Source organism: Pleuronectes platessa, chromosome 3 (assembly GCF_947347685.1).
Source record: "Pleuronectes platessa chromosome 3, fPlePla1.1, whole genome shotgun sequence".
Taxonomy (NCBI): Eukaryota; Metazoa; Chordata; class Actinopteri; order Pleuronectiformes; family Pleuronectidae; genus Pleuronectes; species Pleuronectes platessa.
The window spans coordinates 17,013,224-17,038,769 of record NC_070628.1 but is presented as its reverse complement, the minus strand read 5'-3'; the positions used below and the strand labels follow the sequence as shown (position 1 = coordinate 17,038,769).

General features: G+C 41.3%; 1 protein-coding gene across 3 annotated transcripts; it reads right to left on the bottom strand.

Moving 5' to 3' along the window:
* Window positions 1–142: 142 nt before the first annotated feature.
* On the bottom strand, window positions 143–24,278 carry pik3r5 (phosphoinositide-3-kinase, regulatory subunit 5). Of its 3 annotated transcripts, none has more exons than XM_053417994.1 (18): window positions 23,984–24,278; window positions 14,037–14,152; window positions 11,655–11,770; window positions 11,471–11,539; window positions 10,044–10,182; window positions 9,347–9,416; window positions 8,628–8,802; window positions 7,754–7,922; window positions 7,566–7,634; window positions 6,430–7,331; window positions 6,141–6,269; window positions 5,385–5,516; window positions 5,122–5,215; window positions 4,320–4,396; window positions 4,030–4,123; window positions 3,601–3,683; window positions 2,739–2,851; window positions 143–1,491 (listed from the first exon to the last, which is right to left on the bottom strand). In XM_053417994.1, the coding sequence occupies exons 2-18, from the start codon at window positions 14,134–14,136 to the stop codon at window positions 1,341–1,343; spliced, it is 2,682 nt and encodes an 893-aa protein (XP_053273969.1). In that variant the 5' UTR covers window positions 14,137–14,152; window positions 23,984–24,278; the 3' UTR covers window positions 143–1,340. The 3 variants fall into 3 exon arrangements, with proteins under 3 accessions (XP_053273969.1, XP_053273967.1, XP_053273968.1); XM_053417992.1 differs by having other exon boundaries at window positions 2,739–2,854; window positions 23,984–24,277; XM_053417993.1 differs by having other exon boundaries at window positions 2,739–2,854; window positions 6,141–6,266; window positions 23,984–24,277.
* Window positions 24,279–25,546: the final 1,268 nt, after the last annotated feature.

Here is a 25,546-nt window from a genome sequence, read left to right as displayed (position 1 = left end):
GATAGATACACGGATAGACGGATAGAGAGAGAGATAGAGAGGTAAATAGATAGATAGATAGATAGATAGATGAAAATCTATAATTTAGTAAAGCTGTCAGTTAAATGTAAGTTAATATGCAATAGGAGACATAGATTACAAATATAGAAATATATTCATTTATTTGAATGACCACTTACATAGAATTGCATGAGTGACATACATATATTTATAAAAAAACAATATTGCATTTGGAGTATTCCGTCAGAGAAGGTGTGTAAGGAGAGAAGAGAACAGCATTAAAGTACCTAATTCATTTCATCTAATGTTCAAGTGCTTTGATTCCATAAAATAAACGTAGATACAGTGCAACTATTTCACGTTGAGTCAGGTGATCCAGTTATTATCCCTTTACGGCAACAAAACGGATTCAAAACATGTCATGACAAGAAAAAGTCATTTATTAAAAAATTAAAACGTGCATTTTGGTTTGGAAATATATATTTTCCGTCCATATCCTCTCATGAGGTGAACACTATTTATAAAACATGGTTTAGACACTAACTTTACAAAGTTAAACTTTATTTAAAATCACCAACTCTGGATTCATCTGTACAACATGTGAAATCAAAGGGAATGTCAACAGAGCCCCCTGCTGGTTGTATTTAAAACTCCAGTTAAGACAATGATATCGATGTTACTCCTTAGGAGAAATGTTAAGTACAGCTACAACAAACATTAAAAAATATATGCTGTGTAATTTAATATTTTACAAAATTGATCATTGTTTAGATTCATAGTGTCCATTCTCAGATATAGTCACGTAGACTGATAATAACATGGTACAGTCTTCTCTGCAGGTGTAAACGTTTTCCCATGATCCTCCATGTCCATGCAGGTCGATTCAGAGAAAAGTTATTTTGCTTTGACTCGAAGAGGATCTCTACATTTTCACAGTCCGTCTCTCAGTAGGACATGTTTGTCCTCTCACCTAAGACTTTGTTCATTCACCCTGTTTGACCAAACTCAATTCTCATGTTACTGGGTAAAGCCACTTCTCTTAAAAAAGGAAAAGAGGAACTGAAACCCAAAGACAGAAGCTTGAACAGTTTCCTGAACAATAGTCAATGATTGCTCGGCAGAGACAAATTTGAACTCATCATCATTTGAACTACTGCATCCGGAGTAAACCATATGTGTTTGTATGAACACATCGGCCTGGTCTGCAGGTTTCAAGCTATACCCCTTCTGCTCATGTCCATGTGTTGCCACCGGGCAGGAAAGATAAAGTCGTGACATTCTATGCACTGCTCCTCTGCAGTCTCTGTCCATATCCCAACCAAACCAGAGGGTCACCAGCCTCAGGGAAGTGCCCCGCTGAACGTGACGATGGGCAGGCAGAGGAGGGAGCAGAAGGTCGGGTGCAGAGGCTGGATTTGGGCGGAAGTCCTGGATTTTCTTAGTCTCCAGTCGGTGAAACTGTCGGGTTTATAGCACACTGATATATCACACCTTCGGAGAGAGAGAGAGAGAGAGAGAGAGAGAGAGAGAGAGAGAGAGAGAGAGAAATGAGGGTTAGTCAGATAAGAACTCTTGTACAGGCTGTGGTTGACGCTGGAGTGTTGCATTTAGGTTTGATGGAGGGCGTGCCCGAAACTTGATGCTGGCGCACAGTTTCATGCTTGGTACTCAAAACATAACCAGTTTGAATGCTAACAAAACTAGAAATCATTACAGTACTAAAGAAGAAGTACACAGGAAATCAAATCCACAACTAGATCAACATGTCTAGTTCAGCAGCTGCCTCAGCCTCCTCTTTCACATTAACGTGATGTGATTTTGGTGGATTGATTAGCCTTTTGGTTGAAGCCTCAAGTCCTGTTTATATAAATATGATGTTATATATATATATATGTATATATTTATATAAAATCAAATATGATTTCATTCTATTCAGCAATGTTTCTGAGATTAAACTGGGTTATGGCTGAAAAGGATGCAGGTGACTGGAGAGAACGTGGAGACATAAATGGGAGGACATTTAGACGTGTTTGTATGTGTGCGTCTGTACTTATACTCTGTCTTGGTAGGACCATTTTTAATATTTGGGATATTATGGCCGGTCTTCAAAAGTTCAAAGGGCTGTTAAAAGGTTAAGACTTGGTTTTAGGGTTAGAAATAGGGTCAGGCTAAGTTGGTGTAAAAACGTAGCACTCAGAATTATTGCTAAGGAAGGCAGGGGCACTTGGGGACCGTGAGGGTTTAAAACCACCTCAAACCAATTCAAACCATAATTGCTTGGTTAAAGTCGCACCAGTATAGGAATAAATAAATAAGAGAATACATTTTAAAAACAAGTGAAGGTTTAAAGACCACCAACACAGACGGGGCAGAGGGAGCTTAGTTCTTATAAAAAAATGATCCTGATCTAAAGGGCCTCTTACCATTCCTCATCTGTTTGTTGAATTAAAACAGATGAGGAATGCTAATCTGACAATTTATAATAAATTATTGCAATAATAAATAATAACATAAAATTCATTAAAAGAGAATTATATTTAAGATAGGTATTAATTGAATAGACTAAAAACATATCTGATACAATTATATATACGTATATGCACACCATGTGTGAGTATACAGCACTAGGCTAAGGGGATGGGGAATGCGTCAAACCAAAGAGTGTCCTTACCAAGAAATTACAAGGTTGTGTGAGTGTGTGTGTGTGTGTGTGTGCGTGTGTCTATACAACTCCTCACCTTGTGACAGTCTGTAGTATCTTCTTCTCATCCTGGTCCAGACACACAGCAAAAGTTGTGTTTCCAGCTCCGCTCACCTGCACCTTATCCACCTTGACCTCTGTCAAATTCAGCTGCTACAGACAGAAAGAACATCGCCATTAGGCCTCAGCACTCATATTTCAGTTCACGTCCAACAATCCTCTGTATACCTGCTCAATGTGCAATCCCAAAATATACATATAATACAGACTACATTGCTCCTTTGGTTTTAAACTTGTGTATTATAATATATATAGTATTGCATAATCATTTTATATTGAGCTCTTTGACCCAAGTTAAATGTTTAGTTTACATTTTTTTTTAATCTTATTGTAGTGCTGAGCTGACCTGTAAAAGCTCATCCGCCATTTTTTGTCTTGCTGGTAAACCTGAGTTAACTTAAATATGACAAATAAAACTTGAAATTTGAACTTTTATTTTACTTTTATTCTATAAAAATCGGTCGATATTACATACAATTTGATATAATAATATGCACTGCTTTTGACAATCATTGAAATATACTCTTCTGAGGTGTGTACTGACTACCACAAATCTAGAGTCTAAGCTACAAACAAAAAACAACGTTAGTGCCAGACATGAGTGTTTCCTGTGTGTAGTGGCTTCTTGTACCATCGAGACATCTGTGAGAAACTCATTGTTCTCAACGTACGAGAGATAAGAGGGTTAGTCTGATACGAGTTGGAGATGCTTTCCAGGAAGCGCTGAGGTCTTGAAATAGGGAGCGTGTTTCAGAGTTGTTTATGAAAGCAAGCTGCCGCGGTGCTTTTCTTTTCTTTTAAACCACAAACCGCCGACACAGCGCTCACGTTTAGCTCACCTGGTTGTAGCCCTTCTTGCTTTTGCAGTTCTGCCTCTTCACAACCTCAGTCATCATGAGCTGCAGGCACTCCATCTTTGAATCTGTTCAATTACACACAGTGACAGCAAATGTTTCATCGCCGTCTCTATACCTATTCCTGATAGAATATGAATATGGGCCACTTCAGGCAATGATGCAACACTTCTGGTCTTCGCAATAAAATGGATGTGAGCCTCAAGAGGCCCACTGGTAAAATAGCAAATATCTCGGCCTGTTTTGGCAAACATGCGGTGCCAGTATGTGGCACAAATCTGGGCCAAAAGAATAGTGCTATGGCGTATAAAATATAATTGAAACTATAACTTTTCAGATCTTATCATGAACAATAAACATCAGGGAGAGGCATGACTCCAGTGTCCATGTTCACAGCCAGCAGCAGCAGCTTACCTAGTTCCTCAGGGTTCTTGCACGCTTTGGTCAAGTTCACTGAGGTACAGACTTTCGATTCTCTTTTCCACTGGCTTCTCCCACTGATAACCACCTGAGGAGGAGAAAGGGAGGGAGGGTGAAGATACGGTTGCTCTGGTGATTTAAAAAAACAATAAAGTACCGGCAGGTCTAATCTCCTCATGCAAGCTGGTACAGAGACTCGAGGCCCTGATGGTAAAAGCCTGTTCGCCTTTAGTTACCATCTTTGACACATTTGTTAATAGTGAATTAATGACACATCATCTTACCCTGTTGTACACCAACTCCAACATCAGAGGCACTGCCTCTCGGTCACCGTCAATACCAAACCGTTTACTGGCAGCACCTTTATCCAGAGAGGAAACACACACACACATAATTAATCCATGTTGGACTCATGGAAATGTTAGACATTTTGGATTAGATCAATAAAATGTTAAATAATAATGCAACATTTTAACTCAACTATGATTAGGAGCCATGAATTATTCCCAAAGAAAACGGGGAAAACATTCTATCTGGCATTTTTAAAGAAAGTGAAAAATAATTCCTGGATCCGCCCCCTGATCCGCTACAATATTTGATAAGTTCTTTCTTGACCCACACCAAGGAAGTTTGTTCTGTGTTTTTATGTGATCTTGCCTACAAACAAACAAACCTAATGGGTGAAAAAACATCTTCCCTGGCAGAGTCAAGAACGAAAAACTAGCGAGTAGTTTAGTGAGTAATGAATCAAAGCTCACTCATACAGTTCCACAGTAACCACCACCCAACACGAGGCCTGACTATCTCCCTACATCTTTACTTCTCAAAGGAAATGAAAAATCAGAAGTGCGAGCGGCGGTGACGAGCGAAACTAGAAAAAGTAGAAGTATGAATCATGATATGGAAATAACAGATGTTCCTATTTCCATAAATTCGGTCCAGTCTCGACCTCATAATAACCGATGAAGCGTTCCACTGCACGGAAAAACGTGGAGGGTTTGGTTAACTGTGGTATCGTTGCTAGGATATGTGTGTGTGTGTGTGTGTGTGTGTGTGTGTGTGTGTGTGTGTGTGTGTCACACTCACCCATGGCTTTTATGGCTCGTGTTCCTGCAGTGTGACCCAACTCTAGGGAGTGGATGAAAACTTCCGTCCTCCTCTCACCACTGGCTAACGTCAACTGCAACATCAAAGATTCTCTATAGATTACTGAATATTTCTGAATATTACAGTTTTATTATTCAGAGGTGTGTGTGTGTGTGTATGTGTGTGTGTGTGTGTGTGTGTGTGTGTGTGTGTGTGTGTGTGTGTGTGTGTGTGTGTGTTTCTTGTGTAAAAGTGTGTCTAACCTCAGCCTGATAGAGTTGGATCAGCGCTGGCCGGGTAGCGTAGCGGCAGTAGTACAGCAGCAGGTCGGCCATGATGGGAAGACGCTGCTCATACGAACCGTCGTAGGACTCTGACTCTGTCTTTGAGGTTTGCTGCAGAAGACAACAGGAACATTTAAAAATGTCTACACTTAATACAATCACACAGCAGGATATAACATGAACAAAGGGGTTGACACTATGGAAAGGTCTGAATGATGCAACGCAGTATTAGGGACATAAATACAAGAGATTTTGAGAATAATATTGTAAAATTATGAGACAAATTTCCTAATTTAATGAGGAAAAAATGTGATACTAATTAATAAAGATAGAAAAAATGTTGGTTCGGAATAACCAGCAAGGAAAACCTATAGGTCCACTCCTCGTTCCATAATCTCAAAACAAGCACATTGTTATACTTCAGAAAGTAAGAAACGAGAGGAGACACAGTTTCTGGCACAATCTTTTCAAAGTCCTGTCACTCATGATATTGTTCCATGTAAAACCTAGACTAAAGTATATTTTAACAAGATGCTCCACATTCCTTATATGCAGGCGACTGATCTTCTGATATTTCCCCTGTAAAATGACAGGTAGCCTAAAATGTACTTTATTTTAGGTAATATTACAACTTTAATCACAAAATCAAAATTTTATTTTCCTTGATGTGGGCCTAATGCTGTTATATAATCATAACTAATGTGAAGCAGAATAGGAATCAGATTCCAGTTGTACCTGGCAGACAACGTTGGTCGGCAGGTTGAGCAGGCTGAGGGTGTTTCGTTCGTACCAAGGGTCCAACATACCCAGGAGATGGGCAATGTCATTGGTACTGTCCCCTGTGCTCGAGAGGTGAAGACCCTGCTTTAAACAAAAAGCAGAAATTATAGAAATTATTTACCTTCTTCGCTGTGGCCATGTCGAAATCTGGCTTTCTTATACACCCAATCTCAAGAATGGATTTATGACCCAATCTTTGTGTTCGGTGTTTGAGGTTAGGTTGGGGTTTGATTATTCTTCTTACATTAGACAGGGCCGCTCCTTTTGGCGTTCCAGTTTGAGGCACAGGTACAGGTGACCCCAGGTGACCTCCAGCCGAGTCCCTCTTCACCGGCACAAAGTAGAACTGAAGATTGAAGACCCTGCTGAGACGTGGACACGCGCTCTCCTTCCGCCTCAGGCTGTCATAGGCCCGGGCCACCTTCCCCGCCACATGATCGGCACCAAATACAACCACCCTCAGTGTGATATTCTTACTCTCCTCGTCACTGCTCAGAATAGGCCTCCGTCTGAAGCACACATGTCTGAGAGTTTGACTCTGGGGCTGGAGTAGCGGCTCAAAGCTGCTTAGCTGGACTTGCTGCGGCAGAGAGTTGGAGCGTTTCTCTCGCACCACCAGAAGGTCTTTAGATTCTCTGTTTCCCAAGCTTTTGGCACGGCACAGTGAGCGAGGGCTCTTGGAGAAGAACCGGTGCAGGTGCTGGCTGAGCCGAGGCAAGGCTTTACTCGACTTGGGCGAACATTTCTCCACAACAGGGTACGAGCCGATATAGTCCTCGAAATCGTCGACGTAGTCACTGTCCGCTCCGGAGGCGACGGAGAAGAGCGACTGAGCGTAGGACTCCGAGGTCACAGACAGGGTGGAGAACATGGAGTCTTTGGAAGCGGTGGACAGGGACGAGATGGTGGAGAAGGTGGAGGCACGGTGGTTAACATTGTAGCCATTAGGGATGATAGTCATAGAAGGCAAATCTACTTCCTCCTCTTCTTTGTCTTGTTCATCCTCCTCCCCCTCGTCTTCCTCATCAAACTCTCTCCCATCCCTCTCATCGTCATCATCAATGTCTAACTCCTCTTCCTCCTCCTCAGCCTGCCTGTTAGCGCTGAGATCGTCAGGGCTGTGCTCCAGGAGGGTGTTCAGATCATCTGCAGGAATCCAAACGGACAGACATGAGTTACATTCAGCAGATCTAAAGATCACCAAAGTTGGGGTTAAATGAGCAAAAGCCAAATTAAATGGAATATGCATTGTATTGGAAATAGGGTTATTGTGTCATATTCAAATTGAAGATAGATTTCTTGGCACTGAAAGGAGAAATGAAAACTGCACATTATCATATATGAATTATGAGACAAGAGGCCTCACACTGAATACTTTACCAAAGTTGTCTTTCTCCCAGTGAACCATGTAACACTTGGCTGTGGGCAGTGGTAGCGTCTGTAGCATCCCTGCAAGGTTGGGACAGGAAACAAAGCAAAATAACAGCCAATCAGAGCGCTGTTAACCAGAACCTGAAATATCCAAATCATGTGATATACTGGGTGTATCATAAAATCCATCCTCTTACCATCACACTTCCTCCCGTTGGATGCTGGGACTCTAATTCTCTCCCTCAGTCCCTCCAGACCCTGGATCACATGGTCACGTCCCGTCAGAGGGTCAGCCATGGCAGCGGCCGTCTCCAAGATGTCGCTTACCACAGAAAAGATCTCACCCAATTCATCCACAGGTTTTTCCTGCAAAGATGAGACAATATATATTAATCATTCCTCTATTATCACCCCCGTTGTAAAATCTAAAATAAGAATCTTATTAGAGTTTAAAGAAATCGTTCTAATAATTCATATAAATTGTTTTAATCAAAAATATGGATTTAAAGTGTAGTAGACATATAATGCTACATATATCCTTGATATTGATTACATGGTCATATAAAGTAAAATCTCTATGCAATTACCTTGAAATATTATAATCTACCATCGTTCATTTGAAATGCATGCAAACAGGGCCTAAAGTGAAATGTAGTTTAAACTGATAGGTCAGATATCCTTTGATAAGGAAACATAAACTTATGTGTTTATCTGAAAAACAATCAAGACATTAATATCTTGAAATACTTTCCCTGAGAACTTCCAATATGAGCCTCCTAACCACTGCTTTGAGCCACAGACTCTAAATGAATTGGAAAACACAGCACTTCCTCCCACTATCCAGAAATGAAAACTGTTCTCCGGAAACAAGTTGCATCCCCTGAATATTGGAATCAGAGTCTGTCCCTAAAATGTTTGAATGCACTTGTACTATTTAATCTGGCTCATCTCTAATCCAGTAACAGAGGACACAGAGTTTTCTATACTTCTGACAGCCACCAGATGGCGATCAATACACGTTGTGAAGCTGTCATGCCGTCCATCTTTGGAGTATTTGCTTTGAGTAGGTACCTGCAGGGCTCTGTGGATACTTTGTAGAGGGTACTTGGTGCCCAGGGTGGACTGGAAGGCGTGTTTGATCAGTGTGATGTACGTCTCTTGCTGCGAGTGCTTGATTTGACTGAGCTGCTCGGCCACGGAGAGAAAGTCGGCGGGCACCTCACCCGGGTTCATCAGCAGCACAGTCCTGCAGGGAGCACACACATGATGTCACCAGTGTGTGGATGTGGAGAATGCAAACAGGTTTTAATGGGGAGGAAAGGGGACTTACCAAGTTAAACACCTACAATAGGTGCTAACCACAAATGTTGGTTACTTTAGTGAGTTAACTGTAGGAAAGTGCTGCATCGTTATATTAAGTGTGACGTAAGATCAGATAAACTCTCTTTGAACTACAGAGGTAAAGGGGAAAACATCTCAACGAGAGAGCAGGAGGTACTAGAGTGCAGAGATAATAAACAATCTGAGGTGGACTGATGACAAATTTCAAAGGATGTAGAAAGTTGTTTCACCCCCCCACGCAGCCAGATTGCTATTATTAGGTGTGAATATCACCAATAGTCATGGAAACATCACCTAAGTTGCAATTGAGCTGTGAGAAACTGTACACACACAGTACATATGTGTCATTCTATAGTTTTCTTAGTCTTTAGAAAAATACAGACTTTATCGACGTATGTATAACACGACCACAGACAGGATTCAGTGAGCCTAACACTCTGTGGACTTACATGATCTTGGAGCTGTGGCTGGAGGTGCTGAGGCCTTGCTCCTCTCTCACCAGTCTCTGAAAGGAAATCCCTGAGAGGAAAAAATCAACAGAAAAAAACATTTGATTTGATGGTTTTAAACAAACAACTGGAGAGGAACACAGTCAGAGTTACAGTGGCAGATAGATACATATATCATGTCTTCACATAAATATACATATATATATATATATATATATATATACATGACACACTTAAATATTGGAAATGAAAAATTCAATTCATAAAAGATTGAAAAATCTATAAAAATCTATATCCTGTCCTGTCTGAGAGATTATGATGAATCTTAGCGAAGTATTTATTTTTTGTGTTCCTTCTGTCGACCATTCCTGTAACTCTCAGTGTAGGTGTTCACGTGTGGCTTCTGCTTTTCTTTGTTTTGTAAAAGCTGAACTTCCATCAGCTTTAAAACGATATCACATCCATATGAATAACGTGCCTTTATCATGTTCCTCTCTGTGATGCTGCTGTTTGTAGTACAAGCGAGCCCAATTCTAATTTGACCTACCACTAGGGGGAGAGGTTGGGAAAGTTGGAAAAACGCTTGTGAACACATGAGCTGAAGAACTTGTGCGTTAGAGACGGAACGAGTCGGTCAGAAATAGACACATAGAGAAAAAGATATGCACTTAACACGAACAATGTCCTCCATCTTTACCTGGGGCCTTGAGCTCCTGCTGTAGTGTGGACAGCAGGTTCTTACACACACTGCAGTATGGCTCCGGCCAGGTGAGGAAGCAGCGAAACACCTCGATGGCCTCCTGCAGCAGCTCAGTGTCTGGAGGACAGAAAGGTGTCTGCAACACAAGACAGGCATTCGATCAGGCTTGTGTTGAGACACGTTGAGACTGGATAGAGGGGACATGTCTTATGATTGAACTATATGAGTTGACATGGGCCCCCTAAGCCTGCATTTCAGACCATCAACTAACTATCTCCATTATTAATGACTCTAAAATATTATTAGGCGGGGGGGTTTGGGGGGGTTCTTGATTAAGTTATCTTTGATAGATTAAAAAAAAATATAGTGTCATCAAAAATGTATTATGATTAAAAATGACTGTGAATAAGTGTGGACTTACTATAACAGAGGGTTTACTTTAGAGCAAGTGATGCTATTATTACTGTAAAATATAGTTCGATAAATTAAACCCATCATTAACCTGAAGTCATTGCTCCATAAGGATTGCAACGGAATTTGAACATAAATGTTCAAATTGATCCTGTTCTAAGTTTTAGTTATTACAATCAAGCTCAGTATCATTATAGTGAGGGTTTAACTCCTAGTCTCAACAATAAACTTACTTTAAACTCGTTTAATGTTTGAATCTTACAACGTGGGAAACTCATCACATCACCCAAAGTACATGCAAGCACTGTGCACCACATTATATAATTCCAGAATCAAATATGTCCACTGCATAGCATCTGTTTATAATTACCATTACATAAACTATGTAAATTTTCAAACAGGAATCTAGGGAATAATTAGGTAATAATCTACTAAATAAATCACCCAAAAATGAAAAAAATAAATGTTACATTATAAGGTAAAAATAACTACAGAACAGTAATGATGTAATGTATTTCCATTGTCTAGGTTTAATGAATAACAACCAAAGGTATATTTTTCATAAACTAACAAATGGCAACATAATCCCCTGCTTCATATCTGACAGATGAGCTCTGGGGTGTTCCTATGAGGCTGTTTCACTATAACATATTTACTGACACTATTGGTCTGAAATCTGAAAACAAAGCTCCTGAAAAGAACAACCACAGTGTGACAGCAAAAACAACCCTTTCTGCCTTGCACTGTGAACGCCTGACTGCAAAACAGAAGCATATTTATGTGCTGAAGGTTGTTTTTGTCAAGCCAGCAAACGCTGTGATTTACAAAGATGTTTTTGGAACTGTGCTAGAGGCTTTTGACTCAGTTGTACTTTTAAAAAACATCACAGTGGTTTTGAATTGAGGAACAAGTTCATCTTTTGTATGTGAAACACTAGGATGTGTATGTGAAACACTAAGAAGGTCACTGAGAGGTGACCAATGGTTTAACGTTTGGATGGAGACGATTTGTACCTGAAGCAGAGTGGAGGAGAACATGATCGCGAGGGGAGCCACCAGCTCATACTGACACTGCTCCTGAACCTAAATCAATACACAATAACAGTAAGAGAGAGAGAGAGGAAGTTGTTAGAATAACTATGCACGCACTGGACAATATGCTTCCTTTGACCACGACCTTTGCCCTCTGTTCTCTCACCTCTTTGGTCTTTATGATGATTTGCTGTAAGAGGATGAGGAAGTTCTCGGGGTCTCTCTTCACCAACTCTTCCAGGCTCCAGCGGTTCATGGACTGACCCGCTGAGCACATCAGCACTGAAACACAGCACGTGTGTATTCACAGGTTCATATGCAGAAGAAGATCAAGAAAAAGACACGTGATACTTACTGATCTCAAGATCATTTAGAAGAATACATGTATTTTGTGGGATTTGAGCAAAGCTGTGGCACACACCATGAAATTCTAATCTCCTTGATGGAGGACTTTAACAAACAGTGAAACATTATATGATATAAGGTATTTCATTTCAACTGTAAAACAGAAGAAATCCTAGCGTACTAAAATGAAAGCGAATGTAACACCATAAGTTAGAGTAGTGTGGTGGTTGGTGTTGCTGAACTGCCATGAACCAAACGCAGGTCCGCAGCAATCCACAAAGGTTCTCTAAGGCCGTTAACACAACCAACTTTCCATTGATTGATTGATTGATTGATTACTTTTTACTGATCCCTTTATCTCAAACTCAGTTTCCAAGGAGGTAACACATCAGCAGCTGTTCAGGTCACACAAAAGTTTTCCAGCATCCTGTCGGCAACTTCATTTCTCCGCTGCTCTTTGTGCACAGGAGCGTTATCATACCATCTCTAACACATAGTGTGTGGCGTCTATTTACAGCTCAGAGGTGTATTTGCATCATGAGCTCCGGGGGTTAATTTTGATAAGGTGGCAGCACGGAAATGAACCTCAGAGTTTCGTGATGGTTCTGTTGAGATGTAACTTTTTGTAAACAAGTGCATGTTGACATGAATGTGATCAGTCTCATAGAGAACAAACACATCCCAGGAAATCTTCTATACAGGTTAGGGATGAAACAGTTTCTGGTTTCTCTGGAAGCCCTCGTAGAATTTCTGGGGTCAGTTATTAGTATCATATTGATTATAATCATATCATTTGAATTATAAAAACTACTGAACACTAAAAATACTGTGATAATACTGATAACATTATAATTGTGGCCACTGTAATCTTGATACCAACTCGTCACACTGTTTACCGACACTGGAACAATGAAGTGAGGAGGAGAAGAACATGAAAAACTATAGGTGCAGCTTTAGCTTTTTTTTTATGTCAGGGCACAGAACACGGCACTTGTCTGCATATATATATATATATATATATGATTCTCTTTATCTGGAACTGGTTGACGTGTGGGAGTCTGATGCCTCACTCACACCCTGCGGTTCCGTGGCACCACTTCCTCTCACCTGTCGATTCACACAACTTCCTCCAGCAACCAGTAACACATTTCCCTGATGAGAGCACAGCAGCAGCGTCACCGACAACAAGCTCAGGCGCCCGTGAACTCGAATGCCCCGTGTTTGCTGGCGGAGCGCCACTCACACGACGGCCTTGTGTCGACAAAGTGAGGATAAACAACGGCCTTCTGTGCGAGTTATCGCAGCAATCAGCAAATATCTCGTCCAAATGTATCGGCTGGGGCTGAAATTTCTGAGAAAAGGTGTTACATTTCATTTCAAAGAAAGGGAAGCCTTGATCCTACACGAGATCATGAGTGTCTGGGCAGAGCTGCTAAATCATTCGATGTGGCTTTTGGTTTTACACTTGGTTTTATATTAATTCTGCTTTAAATAAAAGTGTCAGAGTAAATCTTTCCAATGAGCTTGTATACTCCTTATCCTTCTGAGGGTCGCGGGGAGAGCCTGGAGCCTAACCCTGGACAGGTTCCTCACAGAGACAAACCACCATTCACTCGATCTCACACCTCGTCACAATTTAGAGTCACAAATCAACAGAACCTGCACGACTGTGGGAGGAAACCAGAACACCTGGAGAAAACATGCAATTTTTCATTGCATGTTTCCAACCCAGAACCTTCTTGCTTAAAGGCAAGAGTAATAACATCTTACCTAGGTTTCCATCTTCCCTGGGAACTACTCTATAACCAAGTATGTTTTTCAGTTCTCTTTGTGTTTTCAGTTCAGTTTCTCTTTGTGCTTTAAAAAACAGGAGATACAGTCAAAAACCCAACTGTCTTTACATCGAGTTCTCATTTATAAGATCTAAAAAAACATGCATCCACAATCAGTACTCATAAATGCATGATTGAAGATTTATGCAATAGTACGTTCACAACAATGTCGAAAAACTAACACCGTCTCGGAATAAATCGAATGAATGGATCCGCCCCCAGATCTGGATCCACACCACAGGTTCTTCCCCAACTCATACAGCATCATTCCACAGAGTTTAGTGGTAATCCATACAGTAGGTTTTGTGCCGCATGCGCTGAAAAACCAAACTCCTCTCAGCGTGTCCCAGTGTCATCCTGTGGAGTCTTACCGTTCCAGTGGTGTGCCGCTGTGGGGCTCCGTCTCAGCCCGTCCAGACACCGGTCCAGAGCGTGCTGGATTCTGTCCTCTGTGCACGAGGTGTGCTGCATCTTCACCGCTCAGGCTCTGTGGAGGGGCAGCAGAGAGACCTGACATTAACTATCAACATAGGACACTCAACTTCTATCCGTTTGTATTATCTTGAAATTCTTTAGTGGGGGTGCATAATGTTTGCACACACACTCCTCTCTTTTCATGCACAGTATCGCGACAGCTATCACATCTGCTTTGCATGAAGGCAAATCACCTGGTAGGTATGAAAATGATCTTTAGTCAAAGAAGATACTCAAACCATAAAGGCAAATGTATGGTGTTGACATGCGAGTTGCTTGCTGCTGCTTTGTTGCAATACCACTCCTGAACTATCCCACACAGCACAACACATGCCTGCTTGTTTCATAATATATATATGTTCTTGGTTCTCTGTTATAAAAATCTTCATCTTCATTTGACAAATGTCTGGCAAGTCTGTGGAGGCTGCCCTGCCTCAGATCAGCAGGTTCTATTTGAAGTCCCAAAAACTGTTACGTGGATTGTGATGAATTCAAAATATAAAATCCAACAAGAACTAAACACCTTAAGCTTTTGCTCAATGACAGTCACGTCCATCAACATGTGAGCACAAACCAGGAAGAAGTAAAGCAGGAGAATGATTGACAGTTTATCTAGTTTTACACACAGGAGCCCTATTGACAAGTATGAAAAAGAAGAAATACTTATATCCACTATTAATAAGACCAATATTAAGAGGAACATCAACATACTAATGCAAACTCTCAACTGTAAACATTAACTAACAAGCTTTGACAGCAGCACCATTTAAGCAAACTAAAACAATACATTTTTCACAATATACATTTTATCAATGGTTTAGAACAGAAACACAGGACTCAGTGATTTCACATATAAATGCTTTTCTTTCATCAAATCCACGCACAATTAACTGCATGGGAAATAATTTCCAAATATGCCCGGAGAGTTTTCTCAAGGCCCACTCCCCCTCCATCCACCAAGAACAACCAATGAAAACACAAGAATGACCCCCAGTAGAGCAAATACCTCCACCAAGGCCCAACAGTCACCTTGAATACATTCAAGCTGCACCTAATTTAACATACTCATGGTTCTTATGTTTTTTTTCCTTAAACAAAACATTTTTCATTGCGATTTATACATTATCGAAAAATGATCCAAAAGCTTTTTGTTACCTTGCCCCCCCCCCCTCGTCTAAGTTTCTCTATAACAGTTTCAGCAGGGGTTTTGTCCTCCTGCCAACAGTCAATACAAACAAAACTGAAAACATCAACTCTTCGGGCTGTGGTCAAGATGTGAAACTGCTGTCGATAGGGGTGATTGTGAAAACAGTCTAGCGTGCTATTCCAGTGTTACCACATTAACATAGTGGCTGCTTCACATCTTCGGCACTGAAGACACGAGGATGTGCTGAACTTCACATTTTTTCTTGGACTTTCAGTTTATACGTGCGTCGGGTTGTTTTTCATGCAGCAACTCTGGGCAACCCAGGTGTGGTAAGTGGTTTCAGTTCTGTTTTGAAAACAGAAGTCACCAGCGTTCATACACAGTCTCTATAACAACATACCAGGGATGTCCCGTCAGTGACTTCATCACACAAATGATTTGTTTATGTAAGTAAGGCGACTAAAGAAATGTGGTTAAATCCCCTTTTATCCATTTCTACATTTAAACTAATGCTCTACTGACGGCTGAGGATCAAATTGTTCTGTTGTAATAACCTTATCCCCAGTCATTTACCCTTGTATTTCATTTCAAAATATACAAAATTTCTGCATCTGCCTAACACATTGTCCATTTCACACAAACTTAGATAAGCTGGCTATTTGGGATATATGAATAATTTTTGGGGAAATCTAATTTGATGAAATTTGATGTGAAAGATGGTTGATGTTGATTTCATTCATTTTATTGAAATAAAATTATGAGGTTGCTGCTAATGTTTGATGTATTTTTAAAGCTACCTCTACATTACATGCATGCCAATACTGGGAAACGTCCGATTTTGCAGAACAAACACTTCCCTAAAGAAAAAGAGTCCAAAGCTTTTTTAAGATTTGGTCTTTTTGATCTTTTCTGGTAACATGTAGCCGCATGCTGGAAACACAAACCACAACTATTTTAGACCACATTGATAAGCTGTATAAAGATATAACTGAATATGTTACAGATTTAGTTTACATTTATCTAAACTAATCTGCCACGGGGTTGCTTGCGGAGTGAAGTCGGAGCTGAGGCAGGAATCAGCAGTGACATCAAAGATGTTTTGGACTGATTACATTTTCTCAAAATTTCCCCAGTGCCTGTGAGAAATTCCCCAACTCATATAAAGCCGTGAATGAAAGCTGTCAAGTGAATAGTGGCAATAAATGACTCACTCTCGCCCACCCACTCACTCACTCACTTCGTTGCCCCAAAGAGATGCTCCACCCACAGGCCACTTTAAGGACTTCGCGCACACAATACAATGTTTTTGATTTAGTTTTCGTGTGAAAAACGTTCACGTTACTAAAATTTTTCTAACCCTGTATACAATCAAAGCAAAGTTTTACTAAGCGATATTGAGGCTCTTAGGTTTTTGGACCAATACAACATGTGCACGTCTAACAAATCAAAACGCATGTTGTCAAAGCTTGTAGCAGTAGAAAGAGAACATCTTCCTCCTTGGTCTGATAATAACTGTAATATATAAACTGTAAAAATGACCTGTAGTTATTGAGCTGCAACCAACTGCAGGACATAGTCCACAGAAACCCGAAGCTGCTCCACCGCTGCTGCACAAAGTGCTGTTCATCTGTTTATTCAAAGTTCAGTGGAGCTCGACTAAAACGTGCAAACTGGAAAACATTAGTTACATTGATGAGTCTGAGCCGCCCCTGCTACAGAGCACTGGACAACTCTCTTACCTACAGAAAGACAGAGATTTCTGGAATGATTTGATCGATATTCGCCCGTAGCCATTACTTTAGAATAACATGATAATGATAATCAACTTGAAGCCAGGATAAAGCAACAGTCAGCCCAACTCCTGTATGAGAAAACGATTCAACCAAATACGCAGAACCGGGACTGTTAACAAACCAACAGGAAAAATGAAATACTCAATAAACTCAATGAATACATCCTCAAGCAGCTGCGGTTACAGTTTAACCTCACCAACTTCTCCTCCCTTCATCAATATTCAGCGTTCCCAAGTCTTTCTCTTTTCTTATTCTGTGGTTTGAATCTTAGTAGATTGAACACTAAATGGCATCACGCTTCACCACAGAATCATTCACTACTTCACACAACTGTTTCTCTTAACGAATGAAACAAACAGGATACAACGTGCAGCTCAAGATGTGTTTGTACTGTTAGCTCGATTCTAACACCTTCAGGCAAGTTTCTCATTAAAACCTTACAATGGTCTTTCTAAGATATACAAAAGGGGAACATAAGCTACACAACACACAACCATTGAGGAATTGTAGACTGCACGTGTTACACAAGCAACTGCCTGTACATTCTTAAGAGATATACCTAATGAGATATACAGTAGAAACACACATTCACTGTACAAACGACCTTCCCATTGACACCATTTGGAGGAGTGGGGCAGGAAGCTGCAGGTTCAAGCAGCCAAATTATCCCCCAGCACTTTGCTCTTTTTCCTGCAGTTACCTCTCAACAACAATACCACCAGCTCCACAAGTAAACAACACATCCATGCAGCTGATTTTTCTCAGCGGCCCCTCCTCCCCCGAGAGGTATTGTGTTGGAAGAGGTGTCCCCGAGTAGGCACTGAGGTGGTGTATGGAGGTGAGCAAATCGGACACTTGTGCTGAGGGCTCCGGTCATTGTCCAGCGTGGACAGAGCTGGACGAGAGCCCGGTGGGAGTGGAAGGAACTAATAAGTCAGATGCCATGAGGACGGGGGTCAATGGAGACATGCAAATGTAATAAAGAGGGGAAGACCTTATGTGAGGTGGCACGATGCGAGGAAAGTTTTTTTCTGCCAACAGTAATAGTCCTGTTGAAGATATCAGGTCATTTGTCTGGTACATACAACCACTGTATAGGATCATTCTTAAGAGCTAACACCATGCCTTTACAATATGTAATTTGAAGGGTCTAATGGGAGTCAATGTATTGGATGTAGAGGAAAGAGGTTGAGGTGAACATGTTGTCTCATAGGCTGAAGGCACTGAACACCAGGCAGAGGGAGACTCAAGCTGTGTCTCAATTCAGGGGCTGCATAGGCTGCACTTCACAGCACATGGTGTCAAACCCCCATGACAAGACCAATTTCAAAGGCTCCTCCAAATGCTGCTAACAAATGCATCCTTCCATCCCAGAGAGGGAGATCCTTTTTCAGGGCGAACCTGTCCCAGGGTTCATTAAACCGTTTTTCTTAAAGAAGGTATGGTGGCGGCAAGCAACAACACTTCTGATGCTTGAGTGTGTTAGAAGAAACCCCAGCAAACTTCACTCCTGAGTGTCATCATAGTTGTTGACGTACGGTTGAGTCGTGTTGCAAATGCGTGATTCTGTGAGGTTTCATAAGAGGATGTATGCAGCACATCTCTGCGAGTCAACAAGGTCACTTCCACTTTTTCATGGTTTGAAAACTTGCAGCAGTCAGACAATAACAAGCAGAGTTTGTTTTGCGAGGAACAATCAGAATCTCTGAAGCTACCGTGCAGACATTACAATTAGCCGAGAGCTAACGTTCAATAATGAAGGGGCCGCGAGAAACCACTGAAACAACATGAAAACCATTTAGTCATCACACTGATCATGGTTCCAGGAAGAGCACCAAACTAGAACGGGGCACTCAGTGGAGCGCACACCGCTGCCGAGGCCAGACAGTTCCCTTAAATTCAATCAAGCTGGACCAAATTGCATACAAAATATCAGTCTGTAGAATATGCCAAAATCTTTTCATGGAGATCCATCAAGTAACCCTTGGTAAATTGGTGAAAATGTCTCTTCCTTCCACCAAGTTTGGCGGAAATACGCGTAATTTTGTAATCCTGCTGACAAAAACCAACAGGACAGGGGGAGAACATAACCTTTTTTTAAAGTCAACCCAGATCATATTGGTCCCAGCTGCTCAGACAGGCAGCCCATTCATCTTGTCATGGGTTTTCAGTGTTGAGTCAGGTCATCGTACACAGGAAAGTAAACCTTTAAAATAGGTTATATCAACCCATAGCTGCAAATTGAAGAGATGAACCGCATTGTCATCTTGAATTGTGTCACAGTGGTGAAGGTATATCGTTATTTATACATCAAACTGGTTTCTGAGAAAGCCCAGTACATCATTTAGCTGCTTCTAGCTGTGTTTTCCTCCAGCTCCCTTGCACTCCTCGTGTAGCCCTACGAGTATCAACATCTCCTAGACAAAACCTTCACCTGTGTGTGTGTGTGTCTCTCTTTTTCTTTCTCATGCTGTCCTCTTTTTCCTCTCCTTCAATCCACACGGGCTGCTTCCCATCTCCCCCACTGATCCCATAATCAACTGCTTCCTAACAGGAAGATAGCTCCCCTGCTCTGCTGAGGAAGCAGGTGCCTCCCTATTGTTGTGGTGTGATCAGACTCTTAGATGCACTCCCACAGACCAGTAAGGAGAGTGTGTGCATGTTTGTGCGTGCAGGCATGGGTGCGTGCGTGCGTGTTCTACAATAAATGCATGCTTGTCATTTTCACAGCCCCCACCTGATTGATAGAGTCTGATATTCACATCCAGTCTTCCTCTGCTGGCCCAACAGAGCTGTGATTCCCCCTCTCCCTTTCTCTCTCTGCTGACCCTGTGGATGTGAACTGGTCTCTTATGGCTTTAGGAAACAACATTGGTCCAACTCCAAAGCCCTGGTGTAACTAAGTGCTTCCTTTTAGTTCAAACAGTCGCTACCGGTGAGAACAAAGGCCGATGGAGGGGATCTCTTGTTACAAACTAAGGTGAAGCCTGTGTGTGTGTGCATGTGTGTGTGTGTGTGTGTGATAAAATCCCTCAGGTTGTTTTGTGACTCTGTGCAAAACAGTGAAGTTGATTTCACATCTGAGCTTCAAGAGCTTCTTTCTTCACCTGATCCAGATCTGCGCCAACATTTATTGGGTCCTTCCCTGACCCTGTACTGAGCTTCATGAAAATCTGTTCTGTAGTTTTTGCAGAATCGTGCTAACTAACAAACCCGCCAACAATCAGACAAACAGAGAGGGATGAACTGAACACATAACCTCCTCTGCGTCGATACAAAAATAAATTATTATTAATAATACGTTTTTTAAAAAGGTATTTGCAAATAATTCTATTCTCGTAATGAATCTAGACTATTTTAGTTTTACCGCAACTTATTATTATCATACCCAAGTAGATGGTATAGTTAGTACAACTAAAAACCCAAACAGGAAGTATCAGCTTAAAAAAAACACTGAGATGCAACATTTGCTCTGCATTTAACTCCAGCATCAACACACACGGGTTGTTTTGTCACTTGAAAACCTTACTGTGTAGCCTCTGGTCGTCACTTCCTCAATGAACACTCATAAAAACTAAATTGGATGCAAATATCATGAGTTGTTAAATCAGGTTATTGGCCAGAGGCGACTCAAGACAGGACTGTGAGTCTTTGTCTGCTCAAGTTCAACAACAACATGAACAATTCTTCTGTTCTCTTTTTGGAAAAACTGAATCTCTTTGCATTTTCCAAATGTGATATGAAAAACAGTGTGGGTGCTTAGAAAGCTGACATTACCGAATATGTATTTTATTATCAACAGGTGTGTTGTACACGCGTACACGCGCGCACACACACACACACACACACACACACACACACACACACACACACACACACACACACACACACACACACACACACACACACACACACACACACGGTGGGTGTAGGCGTCAAACCATGTGTCATAAAGGTGAAGATGAAGATTTGACTGATAGCACAGCTTTAAAGAGAAAAACAGGATGTGATGCTGTGAATAACACACACTGCTGAGCTGGGAGACTTCAATCACTTCAGCTAGATGCCATCTACACATTGTGACAGTGTGGGACTGTGCGCCTCGTGTCCAACATCTGTGGTATCTGTGTGCAATCCAGGTTGTTTTTTTTCTAGTGCAAGCTCGACACATCTCCAGCAGTTTATATTTCTCAACAACAGGAGATGACTGTACTACAACTGATTGTGTAATTGATCAATTTGTAAAAGAAATTGGGAAACCGTTAAGGGAACAATCGTCATCTGACAGGCATGATGAAAACCATGAAGCCAGGAGGAGATGATTGGGTTTAACCCTGATATTGGTCTTATGTTATGGTCTTCAACAACCACTGAGAGAGTGATATTGTGCCTCAACACATAAACACTACCACGGGGCTGGAGGGAGAAATAAATGCTATATTTACCCGGCTACTCATCCTCACATGAATCCAAACACATTCACCCCCTGCATGTTGTGTCGGACCTGACTTGGAAGGGGACACTCAAAACAGACACACTGTAAAGGTTTTATACATGAGACTAAGATTTGTTTCAGACTGCTGTGGGACATGGAAGTCAGCGCGTAAGTCTTGCAATAGACCTGAGATTTGCTCATTAACACTTGTGACTTGACTTGGACTTATCTCAACAGCAGGTTGGATTTGGATCAATCAATCAATCAAGTTTTATTTGTTAGCCCATATTCACAAATCACAATCTGTCTCACAGGGCTTGACAAGGTGCGACATGCTCTGCCCTTAAAAGGGATAGTTCAACCAGAAATGACAATTCACTCATCTTCTCCCCACTCTGCCGATGGAGGGGCGGGTGAGTCCACAAAACACTTTGGGAGAATCAGGTGTTAGTGTTAGGAAACAGTGTTATAGTCGAATCCAATACAACTAAAGTTACTGGTGACAAAATCTCCAGACATAAAAAGAGGAATATGAATGTCGGGGCTTGCAGACACTTGGATGACATCACAGGAGCAGTAATGGGGGCATCTTATGGTCTTTTTTTTTCTTCTTTCACGTACAGTGCCTTTTAATAAATACTGTTCCTGAAAATCCACATGTTGCATACATGTGGTTGCTTCATGTGGTAAAAGGATGTTGAGTACAGGCGTTGGCTCAACAGTGTTTCTATTGGGTGGAGCCCTCAAAGACGACTGTGTCTAACTGAAGGTGTTTTTCTGGGTCAGATTTCTCTGCCTGCATTCCTTGTCTCATTTCTCTGTATCTATTAAAAAATAAATCATGAATTTAATAATGGTATTTTTATTGCACTAAATTGAATTATGACATAGATATAATTGATGGATTGTTCGTCCTCAGTAACACAAACCACACAGACTGCAATCAGCACGGGAAGAGGAAATCTTATAACCTCACGGCGCCGTTTAAGGTACTGACACAAACGTCTGAGATCAACACATAACAATCAATGTTCCCATTATAAACACAAACACGCTTCCATTTAAAGCCAGTCAACAACCAGGCGCCTGCCTGACATGTGCTTCTTCTTCTCTACTTCCTCAGTTTAATAAAGGCATGAATCATACAGGGCTTCTGTAAAAGCAGAAGTTCCCAAAATGGTACAACCGGGGGGGGGGGGGGGGGGGTCTGCTAGCAATATTACAGCCCAGCTTTTACACGTGACGCTTAAATTATCCATCAGCTTCGCAACAAGACTCCTGAAGTTCTCACATAGAAGGGAAATTAACTTTATTATAAAGTGCAAGTTCAGTGGGGAGAAGTAACACATAATTGAGATTCGCTAAATGTTTTTTCTGTTTATGAAGTGTTAGTCATTTTCGGCCCACAGAGCCGAATCCTCCGAAATCTGATTGGCCCCTGAAGTGCCCCTGTCCTTTCAGAAGTCATTTATTTAAAAAAAAACGAGTCACTCACTCGGATATATGTATAGTCTCCGTTTTATTTTCCAAGCCTTATTGAAGAACACAATGTACTTAAACAAGGAAGAATTCTCAGAAAACATTCAATGACGTGGGACTTTGCTCAAAGCTACAGGGCGAACAGTAAACAAGGAATGACTTAAATTTGAAACTACACTGAATCAGGTATTGTGCTCGGATGTTGGACAAAACATTGTGCGCCCCTAATTGACAAATATCCTAGACTTTCCACGGTCTGTCCATGAAGAAGAGATTCAAACAACCTTCACTTCGGAGCAATCAGGAGCAATCATCAGTTCAAATGTAACAATAATAATAATATTACACTTTAATCTTAGTCTGCTGTTTGGCCACATCACCCAGCTCTAACTGTGATGCTGACTGATGACAGAAGCTGTCACATGGCAGAGAGATGAACCTGGATATTATAATGGACATTAAAAGACAACATGAGACGGAGAGAGGACTCTGAGCAGCTATGAAGACCAAAGTGCCCAGTATAGACATGTACCACTATATCAGATAGACCGATGAAGCTGGAGGACATTGACAATATCCTTATATCCTATTTGACATTTCATATGAAAGCAATATTAGACACATATCAAGGCTCCAAACGGGATATCTGTTAAAACACACATCCAGGTGATGCATGTGCACCAGGTCTGTCTCTTATGCACTCTACAGGACAGGATTCCTCTTTTTATAGGGTGTATAAGTGTGAGTTTGTTTTCTCTTTTCAACATTTAACTCTGTTTTTAATTTATTTTGCCCTGAAGAGCAATTTGTAGTAGTCTTTTCTGTGAAAAGTGTTGCATGGATAAACTTTACTTACTGACAGACATTTATGAAACAGAATCGAAGAAAGCAAACTATCTGCAGATCTCTCTCTCTGTCTCTCTCCGACACACACAAACACACTTACCCTTCAAAATAAAATGCACCTGTTAACTGCCTTCCTCCTCTTACCTGCAGTTCACTGGCCAACATCCATGGTTTCCCTGTGCGCGTCTCCAAAGTCTAAAGAGTCCCAGGCCAAAAACGCGTCTCCGGCTCGGTGCTTGTGACATTCATCCACTTATCCGTTCATCCGTTCATTCATTCATTCATTCATTCAGAGCGCACATCACGGTTTAACAGACGAAGCCACATCCTGGGCGCAGCAGAGTTGACATCACCCTCCGTCTCTGCTCGTTGAAGCTTCTGTTGCGCACAAACACGTCTGCGCTGCGCACATCACAGCGGCTCACAAACAGGAAGTGGATGAGAGAAGTGCATGTGAACACAAAGAGGGAGGCTGCCAGTGTGCTTGGGTGCGTGCGTGCGTGCGTGTACATGTAGGTGGGAAGTGTTTCTACGTGCGTGTTTGGAGAGGCTGCATGTGGATTTTGAAGGGATGTCGGCCGCTGAAAGGAAGTCATCTGTTTGACATGTTTATTTTCACATGCGTGAGTCAAGTGTTTGTTTAGAATTAAAAGCCGTGGCTTTGTTGATTATCGTTGGTGCCACTTATATAATCAAAATGTTATTGTTAAATGCTATTGATCAGTTTATATTGTGATAATTATTGATAGGCCTGCTGGTTTATTCCCTAGCCTCAGGTCCACTGCATTCTCTTTTGTTTTAACTTAACTGGGACTCATCTATATTTCTAAATCAGTGATGCAAAAATGAACAAAGTTTCAATAATTGTTTTCTAATATTTGTATTCAGTGCAAACATAAAACTTTCAAGTCCCATTAATGTAGCGAATGATTGTTTATGCGTCCAGTGTATTACTGTAAAAAGCAAACTGTTGCAGAACGGCTTTTATTCTGTGCCAATCATTGTATAAGCAGATGAAATTCAATGAAGTTTACATAGCAAAATCGTTTGAGCCCAAATTTGGCCAACATCCCCCATCTGGCCCACATGGTCCACTCCTGTTTGCCAGATCTGGGCCACAAGTCAGCCATGGCATCCAAAGGTGCCAAAGGAGACCCACATTTGTTTTGGTATATTTGGGACACATTTGCTATTTTCCAAGTGGGCTCACATCCCTTTTCAAAAAGGCCTGAATTGCCACGTCTTTGCCCGAAGAGGCCCACATACGTATGCTATCTGTGTGTTTAATATTAATCTGTGCAAACACATACAATTTCCAAAACTTCTCTCTGGATCGATAAAGTATTTACTTATCCAAGAATACAGTCATCCTTTGTCTTAATTTCCTGTAGCGTTTGTGATATCTGTATCTACATCTATGCGCTCAGCCTGCAGCCCCCTCTGTAAAGGAAACACTGACCTGACTTCCCCCTCCTGATTTGCCTGTGATTTACATTTCATACACTTGTGACTGTGAATTCCCCTTCTCATCATAAAGGGAGGGAGATGTGGTGTCAAGCTGTAAACAACAGTGACAGTCAACACAAGCAGTATATCAATTCAGACAACACTCCAACCTGCTTACAGTAAACCTTCACAGAACTGGTTTGAACGGTCTCACTTTACATCGTGGTTTATAAATGACGATATCATTTCAAATTAAAGTGC